This window comes from Balaenoptera acutorostrata, chromosome 6 (assembly GCF_949987535.1).
Source record: "Balaenoptera acutorostrata chromosome 6, mBalAcu1.1, whole genome shotgun sequence".
Lineage (NCBI taxonomy): Eukaryota > Metazoa > Chordata > Mammalia > Artiodactyla > Balaenopteridae > Balaenoptera > Balaenoptera acutorostrata.
The window spans coordinates 110,246,681-110,261,296 of record NC_080069.1 but is presented as its reverse complement, the minus strand read 5'-3'; the positions used below and the strand labels follow the sequence as shown (position 1 = coordinate 110,261,296).

Here is a 14,616-nt window from a genome sequence, read left to right as displayed (position 1 = left end):
TGCAAATGGAACTTTCAACTCTTGCCTTCCTGGGTTTTGTGAGGCCAAATTTATATGCTTGGCACCAAGGGTGGCCTTTTTCTCTCTCTCATTTTCTCAGTTTTCCTTTCCGTGTGTGTGTGTGTGTGTGTGTGTGTATCTTTGGGAACTCTGGGGACAGAAGATTCCACCCCAGCCGGCAGCTGTATATCTTTCAAACTGTGGTTCCCCAGGCCAAATCCCCCTCCAAATTATTTATGGCTGCCATTGAAGCCGGCAGGACTCAGGCGCCCATGTAGGAGGTGCTCAGCAATGGGCCTCTTTGTTGGACACAGGTCATTGGGAGACGACACTGCCGGTGACTGCTATGTGAACCTCCGCTGCTGGAGAAATGGTTATGTAACTTTAAACAGTAATGACATTTTGCAGAAAAGTGCTTCTTAATTGCTATGTCTTCATTATTCTCTTTCAAATTTGCCCAGGAGATTCCGCCTCAAAGACAGCTTGGCAGGTTCTGGGTTTCCATTTTTAAAGAGCAACCAGTTTTGTATTTCAGCTGCTCCCAGAAACCCCCCAACCCCAAACTTCATCTGTTTTCAGTTGCATTAAATGGGATAGGTAATACTGCCTTTTGTATCCTTGCCAGATGGAGAAATGATTTAATGCAATTTTTGAAAAATGCTCTCCCCAAATTCCTTTTGGGCTGGGACCAAGAATAGAATATTTTATCCCCTACAAAGGGGGAGAAAGAAAATGATGAGAAAGCTAGAAAAGTAGGACGGAGAGTATAGTCTGTACAGTTTCTTTAAGGAACAGAAACTTAACCCCAATCCATAGACTCATGCCTATAGGGGATTGGGATCAGCTAAAAATAAATTTTGCTTTGGAAGTGAAAATGGTGTTACAGATAAAGTGACTCAATAATGCATACTCTGAAAGAATTAGAGACTTGGTTTAGAAGGACTTTACTGCTTGATTTGGTTTGCTCTACCTTTTGGTATTTGTATCATACCCCTCCGTACAGGAGCCCTTCTGAGCAGTGACTCACTCATTTGGACCCTCTGCTCACTGGGGTGGCGCTCACCCAGCCTTGCGGTGGATCAGCGCCCCTGGCTGTTCAGCTCTGTCTGTTAGAATGTCTTCCGTGCATGTTGACAAAGGATCCACCTTTCCGAATAGCCCTCCCACAGTGCTGGTTCAACAAACACATAATTCTAAACCCCACTTTTTTGTGGAAACTCTCCAAATACCCAAACACTGCCTTCTGGATATTTTCTTCTTCTGATTAGATACTCACAGCTATTGTTCCTTTGTTTATCCTGCAGTTTCTGTTGAAACTTTTAAAAAAATTTTAATCAGAGAAATGGCATCCCTATCATCATCATCATCAAAAATAGGAATAAATCACATTTGTTTGTTTGCTATGCGTCAGGGACTTGTTCTAGACAATTCTCAAGAATTATTTCACTTAGCTCTCTCAATAACCCTCTGATGTAGGTACTAAAAGTATCTCCATTTTAGAGAAGAGAAAGTGGAGCCTTTGAGAGGTTGACTAACTAACTTGAGATGACTTAGTTCGTCAGTAGAGAAGCCTGACTCTAGTAATGCCCAGCTCTTAACTACTGTGTTATGGTTTCCTACCAGAAGGCATACTAGAAGCACAGTCTTCTTTTTCACAAGGCCCCTCTGAAAATAGTCTTTTTTTAGCTGCCATATGAAGACAGGTTGAAATGATGGGCTTCGTTTTTTTAAAATAATTTGAAAGCAAGAGAAACAAAGATACAAATTTAGAAACACATCTTTGAAGTCAAGAGTGAAAGAAATGCTGAGTTTATTCAGCAGATCCCTGATGAGTAGGATTAGGGATGTCCCTGAAGCAGGAATGAGAAAAAAATTTAATCCAAATAGCACAGTTCTCTTTTACGCAGTGGGTAGTAAAACCATTACCCCAATATGCATTGGTGGCAAAAACTGTTGGCAGCTCCAAATGAGGTGGAGAGAAATGTCCCAGGCAAAAGTGCTTGAATTAATTAATTTAGCCCAGAGTTGTCCTTTTTTCTGGGCACCATAGGCGATGGCCTGCTGTGCTGACATTTCATAGGTACAAGAGTAGTGTTCATGCCCAGATAAATCCTTCTCCATCATTGGCCCTCTGGCTTAGGACTTTGATTAGTCAAGTACAGAGAAAAAATCATGAGATGTGGTCAACAGTACTCACCTTATAACCATGAGCTACTCATTTCCTCTTGGTGGGCTTTGCCTTCTTCATTTTTAAGCAAAGAAGAGATAATTAATTTAATTTGATGCCATTCTCCACTGATATTTATGTGTATGTGTGAGTGATACTGTGGTCCTGTTAAATTATATAACTCTATTTATATCATTCTTACCCAGGAAACTACCAAAATATTCCCATTATTCACAGGATGGAGTCCAAGTTCCTTAGCATATAATAATGACCTTTGCACTCTGGCATCTGCCCTTTTCTAAAACCCATTCTCCTCCAGCACTGCAACCCCGCCCATCAAATTCATTTCATTCACCAGCAACTCCCAGACATGTCAGGTCTTAGTTCTTGCTACCCCTCTCTTTAGAGTATGCTTCCTGTTCTTTTTTACATAATGATCTCTCATTCACTTTTCAACCAGCCCAAATATCATCTCCTCTGCAAAAGTTTCCCTGCTATCCCAGCAGTGCTATCTGCAGCCTCCTGCTGTCCAGTTACCTCATACGGCCGCCTCTGCTCTGGGTCTGTAAAGCTGTGTTATGATGATGTGTGTCCATGTCTACCCCTGCTGATTATATTATAAACTCCCCAAGGGCAAAGATCATGTCTTTTTTATCTCTATAGACCTAGTGCCTAGCTCAGGACTTGTGCTTCATAAATAGGGTTCATAAATATTAGATGAAAGGAAAAGGAAAGAAAAGAAGGAAATAAGGAAAAATAAACAGCAATCTTGTGCTTTCAATAAGGGTTTTCTCCCAAAATGGAAAAGGTATATTAACAGATCTGGCTCTAGCTTCAGTCCTAATATCACGGAATAGAGTACGCAGTGCAGAGATGGCCAAGGTCATGACCTGAGAAGTTTAACTAGAAGCAAGGCAACTGGAGGCCTCGCCAATTATGCCCTGTGTGGATCTAGGCAGGCCCAGAAATAGTTTGGTTACAGTACACAAAGAGAAAGCTAGCAGCTTCGGAGTCCTACGCATCACCTCTCGAAACTGTTAATGAAACACCTTTTCTAACTTTTCCTTTTCCCCTCCTTGCTATTCTCAATCAGGTCTTCAGATCATCTTCCCTCAGTATCTGCAAGAGAAATTTGTCCAGTCAGCCTTGAGCTACATCATGTGCAACGGTGAGGGGGAATACGTGTGCCAGAACAGCCAGTGTAGATGCCAGTGTGCCGAGGAGTTCCCGCAGTGCAACTGCCCCATCACTGACATCCAGATCATGGAGTACACGCTGGCCAACATGGCCAAGTCTTGGGCCGAAGCTTACAAGGACCTGGAGAATTCAGGTAGAGCGCCTAATGCCACTACTGCGTGAGCGGTGCCACGCCAAGTCGAGAAGATGATCTCAGTGGAATTAGTGTGGCTGAGGGGACATTCAGTGACCCCCCCCCAGTCTTTCACGTTGGAGGGTCCAGAGCCGTCCTAGTAGCCATCAAAGAGTAGGCACTCAGTAACTCTCCAGCGAGTGGAATACTGAATAACATAGTCAAGTTTGTGGTCCTATGACGTACTGCTTCTGTGGTACCCAGACGACAGAGAGAATAATGCGTCATAGCACATAGGAAGCCTCTGGAGAGGGGAGTCAAAGCTAGCTGTATTGATTCCTGAGTCTGTGTGTGTGTGTGTGTGCATGTGTGTACCTGTCTCCCTAAATAAATGAACACACATATATGTGTAAATATGGGTATGTATATATCTATATATATGTACATACATAGGTAGATATTGCTATAGATATCCAAGGAATTCACAGACTTTCATAGCTGGAAGTCACTTTTCAGGTAACTTAGCTATTTCCTGTTTTTGTGGTTGAGAAAAATGAATTTCAGGGGAGGAGCATCAGTCACCCGAGGCCATAAAGTAGGTGAGGTGCAGAGTTGGATTTTTGCCTCGTGGAGCTTCTAGTTAATGGGCAATCCAGGCAATCATGTAACCCTGCAGAGAACAGTGACATGCTAATCATATGTGTGTAAGGAGCGAGGAGCTCCTGTGAGCAAATCTCATGGCGCTGGAGGGCGGTATGGCCAGGGAGTCAGGAGGGGCCACCTTGAGGGAGAGTCTCAGTACCTGCGTGTGTGCAGAGACCAGAGGGTCAGTGCAGGTGGGCCAGTGGGAGGCGCCTGGGAGAGAGATGGTTGCCATGTGAGTTACAGGGGTTGTATAGGTAGTAAAAATGGGGAACGTGCAGAGATGCTGAGGTATTTAGAAGGAACAGTTAGCAGGGCTTGATGGTAGATTGACTCTGAGAGTAGAAGGGAAGGGTGTTGAGGTGAGCTCCAAGGACTTTTTTTAGGTATGCTTGCTAGACAATCTGATGGATGCTGGTACCATTCACAGAGCTAGAACACCCTGGAAGGTTTGGAAAGAAGACTGTGTACTCAGTTTGGGACATGAAAAGCTTGGGAACCCTTGAGACTTCCAAAAAGAGATGCCAAGTAGATATTTGGCATTTAATATGTGCTCAGAGATCTGTTAAATAAATGGACGTATGTAGAGAGCGTTTCTGTTTTTAACACAACCTTATATCCCTTAAATCTATTACAACATTAATAGATTGAGTTAAAGTGAGTAGTGATATTCCTGTGTTCTAGAGGAGGGAGCGTGCCAAGACCCAGTGTCTTCCCCTGGGTTACGTAGTTAGTAAATGACAGCGCTGGTAATGGAATGCCTGATTCCAAATCCACTGCTCATAGCAGCTTTTGTAACTTATTAATTCTACTTTACCCACCCTCAGGCCTCAGTTCCCTCATCTGATAAATGAGAGGACATGTTTGTGTTTTTAATATTTGAATTTATTTAAATCTTTAGCCAAGAAACCCTTTGATCAAACAAAATCTTACCTTGGAGCCACTGTGTACCGCAGATAAAGGCTGAGCTGTAGAGCACTGTGTTTGAAAACCACTGGTTTCCATGATCTCTAGGCTCCCCACCAGTTCTGGGAGCGCAGAATGCATCCATGATTCTGCTCTCACGGGGTCATCGAGTGGAGCTGTGATGCCTTAGGAACCTGTACCCATTAGTCCATTTAAAATCCTAGGAATCCATGAAAGAAGAGAGGTTCATGATGGAAATGTATTATGATGATTATTTGGCCTCAAGCAAAAGAAGCATTTGATAAAATGCTTTTGAAAAGAGATTCTACTGATTGCTAAAAAGCAGGGTGGGTGGTGTAGGCTGGATGCACAAGTAGTAGGGATCCCTAGCACAGAATCCTTATTCCCAAGGAAGAGAAGCCACTTTGAGTGGGTAGGTGGGGGAGGAAATGCAGAAAGCTGAGATGCTGCAGGGTAAGCTGAAAAGGCCCCAGAAATGATTTCTGTGTCACGATTGTCTCTCCACAAAAGCACACCTTTCCTCTAGATATCCTGCACTCATGCATTTGAAATGTTTGTACCCATGAAAACAAAGCCATCCATCCACACGTGTATGTGGCTTGTACATGTGTACTTTCCTCCTTTTCCTTTGCAACCCATAACCTTAATGACTCAGCCCCAAGTAATTTGGAGGAATTAATGACTGGCCAAAGGTCAAAGCCATTGATTCCTTCATGGCTCGAGAGTTAGTGGTCACATAGGACCTAGTTTACACACATAAATGGGGGTCTACGCCTCCTTTATTGGGAGGGAACCCTTCTACTTTCAGTCAAGAAAATGAAATCATTTTCACTTTTTAATTAGGTGTTCGTATCTGACCCAAATTCTGGTTCTTTCAAAGGACTGTTATCTCCTCCGAGGTCAGCAGAGCCCTCTGCAGGATGAGCTGTGGGGCGGGGAGAGCTGGATTGGCCAAAGCAGCAGCGTCATTAGGGCCAGTCCCCTGCCCCCAGCCAGCCCACTGAGTAAATCCATCAGTACCGTTGTGTGTGGTCCTCCCAGTCTTACACAGCCATCCACTCAGCACCTTCTGGGTATCGAAAGCTATTTAGGCAGACAGCGTCCCTCAAGATTTGAATTAGATGCTCTTATTGACAGATGGGGAAACTGAGGCATTGAGCCATCCAATACATATACAGCCATCCAAGGGTCAAGAATCAGTTTGAACTCAAGCATGTCTGACTGTCTGTAACGAGGTTCCTGAGGAGTCAGAGACTCCTGTTTCAGCACCTTAACATAAAAGATATTAATATATTAAAAAATATATAGTTTTTTTCCTCTCAATTCACTGATCCTCTTTATGTGTTGAGAGTAAGTGTAATATGCTACATAAGAGCATAAGATTCGGAGCCAGTCTAGAGTTCTAATTCTACCATTTGCTGGCTGTGTGACCTTGGCAAGTTAATTAACTTCTCTGTGTCTTAGTTTCTATAAAAGGGGGCACTAAAAGCACCCACCTGGTACGTTTGCTATAAAATCACTTATATATTGTAGATGTTTAAGACTGACCCTGGTGCTTATCGAGAGCTTTGAAGGCATTTTTTAGAAAAAAAAGAATGCCTAATATACCTGAAATTTCCTTGTAGGTTTTATGGAAAGTATCAAGCTTCAGATATCAATAGACAGATGATGGCTAGCTAGCTAGCTAGATGATAGATAGATAGATGATAGATAGATAGATAGATAGATAGATAGATAGATGATAGATAGATATTCCAACCATTTAGCCTTTTTTTTGCTGCAAAATGATCAACCCCTTAATTTTTTAATTTTCCCGGTAGTTGAGTGGGGGGTTGAGTAGGAGGTATTGGATCAGAAAACAACAGCTCAGGTTTTAGTCCTGTCTCTTGTTACTCATGGACTGTTCTACCTTCAGAAAATGATATTCCCACTCGAGGCTTCAGTTTCTCCAAATGTAGAACAAGAAAGCTGACCTAGATAATTTCTAAGGCTGTGTCACCTTGTAGCACATGCTGACACACTGAAACTCAGCATTATAAACTGAGGCAGAAATCTTCACCCAGGAGACCCAAGAGTTCGTCCCCATCTGTTAAGCTGGAGTTTCCCAAAATGTGACTTGATGTAAGGTGGTCCACACATGCAGCTTCCAATGAGAGTGGGGCACACAGTGGGGAGGGTGATCGACGTCAGTTCTCTGTCGATCCTGAAGATTACATCAAAGAGAATGTCTCAGTTGCTGCTAATATCCTTTCACATCTATCACTTGGTCCTTCCCTAAATTTCAAAGTGAGAGCAGGCACAGGGGTTCGGTCATTTAGCAGGCCACAGCGTTTGGCTAGAATTTATTAATATCATTTTCATTATATTTATTTTTACAGCTTTATTTTTATAGCTCCTGTTCTACCGAGGGCATTTGATAGTGATTCTCTACTTGGATTGGATAAAAATTTGGTTTAATTGATTCAAAAATAAGTTACAAGTAAATATAAGTACAGGTGATATGTGAATGTCATAAAGTTGGCATTCAAATGACAGAAGTTTGGGCAGCCCCGTCTGAAGCAAGGATGCGGGATGCAGGTTCACACCTGCGGTAGCAAAGTCAAAGACCCGTCAATGAAAACACAGTGGCCTCTTCACGGCCTGCTAGGAGTGGAGCAGGCTAGTGCCATGCTTATAGGCCACCAACAAGTTGGCTTTATTGTGCGCCTGCTTTGCTTGTGGGTGGGGCTAAGCATTTGAGCCTCAGATGGGGGTGTGTCATGCTCAGCCCACCTTGTTGGCCTTTGTCTCCTGCTAGATGAGTTTAAATCCTTCATGAAGCGTCTCCCTAGCAACCACTTCCTGAGCATTGGGAGCATCCATCAGCACTGGGGCAACGACTGGGACCTGCAGAACCGCTACAAGCTCCTGCAGAGCGCCGCGGAGGCCCAGAGGCAGAAGATCCAGCGCACCGCCCGCAAGCTCTTCGGCCTCAGCGTCCGCTGCCGCCACAATCCCAACCACCAGCTGCCTAGAGAGAGGTAAGTGCTGGCCCGCCTGCCACCTCCACAGGCTCAGACCTGGTGCAGGGGCACATGCACTACAGAAGACGTGTCTGGAGCTCGTGGCCTTGCGTGGTCCAGACCCACAGTTTTCTGGATTGTCTCTGGCTTCTCCCCTACTGGCTCTGGCTGTGCTGGATTTCTGTTTCCTGAAAATACCCTGAACTTTCAGCCTCTGTAGTCTGTCTGATCCATCTGACAGATAAAGCAAATTAGCAGTAGCCCTCCCTGACTGCTATGTGACATTATTCTGGTTGCTTAAATGTATTATCTAACTTTAAAATTACTTGGCAAAGCAGATTTTAGCATCCCCATCTTAACGGTGCAGAAACTGGGTTAATTGATGAATCAAACAATTTATTGACTGAGGGCCTTTGCTCAGGGGCCGGAGTAGAGTGAAGCAAAGGAGGCACCTACCATGAAGGAAGCACTCCCTCCCCGGTCACGCGAGGACCGGGTCCTCACCTGAGAGGGCGTGCCTCCTCAAAGGCCTGCCTGCCTCGCTGGCCTCACCCTAGTCCCAGCCCTGCTCTCGATGTACCAGGTATTCTGAAGAATGATGGAGAATGCAGGGGTGAACAAGACAGACAGGGCTAATGCCTTCATAGCACCTAGGGTTTATCAACTCTCTCAGGGACCCACAGAGAAGGAGCTAGAATTCAAATCCAAGTCTCTCAGACTCCACTCTCCCAGGGCATTCACGAGCTACATCTGGGGGTTTTCTGTATTTGTGTCTCCAGGGTTTCCATGAAGGCATCATGGAAGAGCAAGAAGGCAGGCTTGGGGTCTATCCACCCTGCTTCTGCCAGAGCAGTGATGCTTTCATCTGTTTCATATTTGGGGATTCCACATTCAACTTTATTCAATGAAAACAGATCCACTCTTAAAAAGACTGAGGCTAAGTCACCTTCACTTAACAGATTCTGTGTCAGCCACATATTTTATCCACAATTGCTACCCCCATTGTACAGATTAGAAAACTGAAGCTCAGAGAGGGCAAGGAATTGGTCCAAAACAGCAGTGTAAGTCAGTAGTTCTTAATGGAGGTGGCTTTGTCTCCAGGGAACATTTAGAAAGGTCTGAAGACATTTCTGAGTGTCATAACACATGTGAGTGCTACTGCAGTCCCCACAGCAAACAGTGATCTGGCCCCAAAAGTCAACGATGCTGAAATAAGAAGAGAGAAGATACCCCGACTCTTTGACTCTAAGTACTGTGTTCTTATTCACCCCGCTCTACATGCACTCAAAATTTAAAAAGTACCAAACTCTTTAAAAAGTCCTCCTCTATCCCAGCCACGCTCACCCAAGCACTCATTTTCCTCTCGATTTTCTAGACTCAGGTCAAATGCTGCCTCCTTCAGGAAGTCTTTCTTGATTACACCAGCCAATATGGAGGGCCCCTTATTTTAAGTTCCCATTAACCTAAAACCCACACATTAGTCAGCAAATTTTCTTCTATTTCCCGTAATAAAACCTCCTTTTGCACTCATCCATGCTCATCTCTGTTCTCCCCATTCCCTCCAACTTGGAGCCCCTTTCTTTTCATCTAGCTTGTGATCATTGTGAAACAAATGGAATTTCGGCCGGCGGTGGCTTACTTATTGAAATGCTGCAGAACCAGGGACTAGGAAAGGGGCCCAGTCACAAAATAGCTCCCTTGTCATCTGTGACAACTGCCCAAACTGCCACCATGAGTGAGGGTCTGAAGTGGATTCCATTTAGACCCACTGGGCATCAGTCACATGACCTGCATCGGCACTGGGGGAGATTCGGAAGTGAACACGGTAACAGTGCCGTGAAAGATGTCTCTTAAAGGAGGAGTGAGGAGGGGTTCTGTTGGCAGTCAGGAGGAGCTCCCCACGTATATTAGCTTGCTCGGGCCGCCATAGCTAACTACCACTGACTGAGTGGTTTAAACAACAGAAATGCAATTTTTCCCAGTTCTGGTGCCTGGAAGTCTGAGACTGAGGTATTGGTTTCTCCTGAGGCCTCTCTCCTTGGCTTGTAGCTGGACATCTTCTCCCTGTGTCTTCAGAGGGTCTTTTCTCTCTGTGTATCTGTGTCCTAATCCTCCTTTCTTATAAGGACACCAGTCCTATTGGGATAGGGCTCACCTCAATGACCTCATTTTAATTTAGTTACCTCTTTAAAGACCTTATCTCCAAATAGAGTCACATTCGGAGATACTGCGGGTGAGGACTTGAATGTATGGATTTTGGGGGGATATAATTGAGCCTAGACACCACAAGAGGTAGCTTTTGATCAGATCCCTAAGTGAAGAAATGGTGCATCCCCAGGCTGAGCACACTGGCTGTGCACCTGGGCAAAAGAGTTAACACTTAACCACGACCAGACTTTAAACAAAAGCACCTGTCAGTGTTGCTGGTTGTCACTCCAGAGAATGAAGTGGAAAGTCCAGAAGCCCAAAGACACGGGGAAGACACATTTATTAAAGGTGAGCAGAGCGTCCAGGGCACAGAGTAGAGAGCACCATTGGGCACACTGGGTCTCGGGAAGGCTCAGGAGGGCTCCAGAGGAGAGAGGAGCTGGACAGGCCTTAGAAGGGAGGCAGGAGGGACAAAATCGGGTAACGGGAAGAACACGGAACAGAATCGGGGGTTGGATGAGATTGCACCCTAACCTTAGCAAGCTGTGGACCTTGAGCAGGTCGCTTCACTATTCTGAGTGCAAAATCTGTCCACATCTGTAATTTGCTCTTCCTCTGCAAGGCACAGACAGCTAGAAATATCCTGCCAGCGCTGGGACCTGCAAAGAAAGAACTCGCAGTGTTGTCATCTCTCCTCCTGAGATGAGAAAACTTGCCCTGATCATTACATCCCTCCTTCACTCACCTGGAGAGGGTGCCTGGAATTCCACTTTGGCATGTCATTTAGTATGTATTGGATACTGGGGTGGGCAGGGGACACAGAAATGCAGCTCTGTGCTGATTCGTCTGAAGCCTTCCCAGGAGAACTGAACCTCCTTGCTGGCTGTGGGCTGCTTCCTGCCATCTGAACCAGAGGCTTTAATGAGCGTTTCTCACACCAGCAGGCAGGGCACCTCCCTGCCAGGAAGCAGTGTCAGACAGAGGTGCTAACACTGGGGACCTTGGGCCACCTGAGCTGAGCAAGCTGGAATTTGCAAATGAACCACTTGCTCTGCTGCGATTTGTCTGTGTCCTGGGCTCCATGGGGGCTGAGTCCACCAAGCAGATGCCATCACTTGTGTCAAGAAGGGTGGCATTGTTGGGCGGGGGTGGGAGAGGGAAAGAGCCCGAGTCTTCAGCAGCACACGGACTGGATCCAAATCCTGGCTGCATTTACTAGCCACAAGGCTTTCTGTAAGTCCCTGCACCTCATTCGCAACGTGGGATAATTACGCTAGCCTTCAGATTAAGTATGAGGATTAAGATTTTAAAATTCAAAAAGCCTGACTCAGTCAATAGAGAGTTGTCACTTAGTGCAGGTTTCCCCCGCTATCCGAAAATAGAGCTTTTCTGTGAAACCTTTCATAAGCTGAAATGCCATAAAGCAAAGAAGCAATTACCTTTTTTCATAAAAGCTAAAATCTTTGGATTTCTTTAGGTTAATGAAAACATGTCTCTTGTAAGATCTTTTGTAAAAGCGAAGTGGCATAAAGCAAACTTTTGAAAAGCATGGGACACCTGTATATGGATTTGAAAGATCAGGCGCTGTTCTAAGCATCTCACATGAATGAGCTCACTTCCCCCTCACTGCAATGTTACGAACTAGGTACTCGTACTATCTTACTACTTCTACTCTACAGATAAGGGAACTGAGGCACAGACAGTTTAATAATGTACCCAAGGGCAATAAATATTATTTTATGGTTACTTCAAAGAGGTGTTTACCTATAAAATCTAGTGAGAAGTCAAATATAGATAATTGGTTTGAAGGCATACTGGAACTTTAATATTGAGCTGGACGGCAAAAGGTGGGGGGGGGTTCTGGTTATCAGTTGTTGCCAAACAATTCACCCAAGACTTCTGGGCTCAAAACAATACTTATTATCAACTCTCAGGGTTCTGTAGACTGACCGGGCACAGCTGGGGCTCCCTCGGGTTGTCTGGGGCTGGGGTCACAGGGGGCCTTGACTGGGCGTCCAAGATGGCTCACTCCCAGGGCTGGCAGGGTGCTGGCTCTACACGTACCCTCTCCAGGTGGCCTGGGCTTCTTGAAACATGACAGCCTCCTGAGACTAAAAGGAAACGGTAAGGCTTCTTACAGCTTAGCTTTGGAAGTCAGAGAGTATCACTTCCAATATTCTATTGGCCAAAAGCCCAGCCCAGGTTCAAGCGGGTGAATACTAGGAGGTGTAGGTCACTGGGGGCAGAGGGAATCTTTTTGGAGATTAAGCACCACAGGATAAATTGAGTATAATCGGAGGTAGAGATGACTATCCTATATGTAGGGCAAATAAGATGAATGATAATAATAATCACAATCACAGAGCAATAACAAACACTTAACTGAGCAGCTATTATAATAGGCAATAGAGCTGGCTACGTATAAAGATCCTGGAGTCAGACTGCCTGGGTTCAAATCCCAGATTTATTGCCTGCTCACCTTATAACCCTGGGGAAGTTACTACCTCCTTTGAGCCTCAGTTTTCTCATCTATAAAATGAGGCTAATAATGGTGCCAATTTCATAAGGTTGTTTTGAGGATTAAATGCTTGAACCCACATAAACTGTTTAGAACAGGGCCTGGCACATAGAAAACACTCAATACATGTTAAGCTATTTTTCTTATTTTTACCAGGCACTGATTTTTTTTTTTTTAATTTTATTTATTTATTTATTTATTTTTGGCTGTGTTGGGTCCTCGTTTCTGTGCGGGGGCTTTCTCTAGTTGTGGCAAGCAGGGGCCACTCTTCATCGCGGTGCACGGGCCTCTCACTATCGTGGCCTCTCTTGTTGCGGAGCACAGGCTCCAGACGCGCAGGCTCAGTAGCTGTGGCTCACGGGCCCAGTTGCTCCGCGGCATGTGGGATCCTCCCAGACCAGGGCTCGAACCCATGTCTCCTGCACTGGCAGGCAGACTCTCAACCACTGCGCCACCAGGGAAGCCCCTGATTTTTGCATACAAATTGCTTAGCCCACAGTAATATTCAGTGAGTCTGAGTGTTGATGATAATGATGACGTATATTTTTTTCATCTAATCTTCACATTATCTCTATGAAGTTGATGCGATTGGATTTGTTTTATAGGTGAGGAAACTGACGAGGCAGAGATGGAATTAATTTGTCCAAGGTCACAGGGCAGATAAGCAGCAGGACTGCAATGGTCTTGCTGACTCCATGGGTGGGTGTGGTGGTCAAGAGCCCTGTGCAGGCTCTAGGAGGTGAGCAGAGGCAGGAGGGACGGCTGTGCTTGGTTGGGGCACCTCGGTGTGAGTGTAGGATGATGTCACAGGCAGGGTTAGCTCCTCGAGGTCATGTGGGTGATGACAGACCAGCAGCAGAGTTTATAGACCCTAATGTGGTGTGCTGAGATTCAAGCAATGGCACCAATTGTGGGACCCGGAATCGACTCTGGAGCCCAGGCAGACACATCAGACACAGCCCCTGTAAGTACAGAGACGAGGTCAGCTTCAGTGCAGGTCACCTTAGCAAGGAGATCCTGAGAACTTACTCTGTGTGGGGCTCTGGAAGCATTAAGATAAATAAGACCCATCCGGGGCTTCCCTGGTGGCGCAGTGGTTGAGAATCTGCCTGCTAATGCAGGGGACACGGGTTCGAGCCCTGGTCTGGGAAGATCCCACATGCCACGGAGCACCTGGGCCCGTGAGCCACAACTACTGAGCCTGCGCGTCTGGAGCCTGTGCCCCGCAACGGGAGGGGCCGCGATAGTGAAAGGCCCGCGCACCGCGATGAAGAGCGGTCCCCGCACCGCGATGAAGAGTGGCCCCCACTTGCCGCAACTAGAGAAAGCCCTCGCACGAACCGAAGACCCAACACAGCCAAAAATAAATAAATAAATAAATAAAGTAGCTATAAAATTTAAAAAAAAAAAAAAAAAAATAAGACCCATCCCACCCCCAAGGGTCAGTGCTTGTTGGGATGATGGTAGCAGGATTCATTCCAGACCACACCTGCCAATGGGGAATTCAACACCCAACCAGATTGGGTTTCCATCACGTATTAGGTAATTTGGGGGGTCCCAGGGGTGCTGTGGTGGATTTCTTTTAGCTTGTGCAGGAGCTGGCCCGAGAGTCAGACCACAGGACTTCAGCTAGACAGGTCAAGGAAAGGCGGGACCCACAGGGAAGGCTCCTGTGGATTGTTTCGCTACCAGGATATCCTTATGTTTTGCAGTTAAAAAGGCGGAAAGACTGGGAAGTGGGCTTTGAGTTTGGTCACTACTATTACTAGACTTTCTGAACCTTGGTTTTCTCATCTGTAAAACGGGCAGCATAATTTCTTCTTCCTGCCTCAGAGGGTCTCTATCTGGCTCACCTGAGATGGTATGTCTGCCAGCACTGTGTAAACTCTGAGTGCTCTGTGAA

General features: G+C 45.6%; 1 protein-coding gene across 1 annotated transcript in view; it reads left to right on the top strand.

Moving 5' to 3' along the window:
- Positions 1-14,616, top strand: part of BRINP1 (BMP/retinoic acid inducible neural specific 1) — a 184,919-nt gene that overhangs the window by 147,615 nt on the left and 22,688 nt on the right. Inside the window, exons 6-7 of the mRNA XM_007178130.2 lie at positions 3,261-3,497; positions 7,843-8,065. Of these exons, the coding sequence (XP_007178192.1) occupies positions 3,261-3,497; positions 7,843-8,065 (460 nt within the window). The remainder of the gene's footprint in view (positions 1-3,260; positions 3,498-7,842; positions 8,066-14,616) is intronic.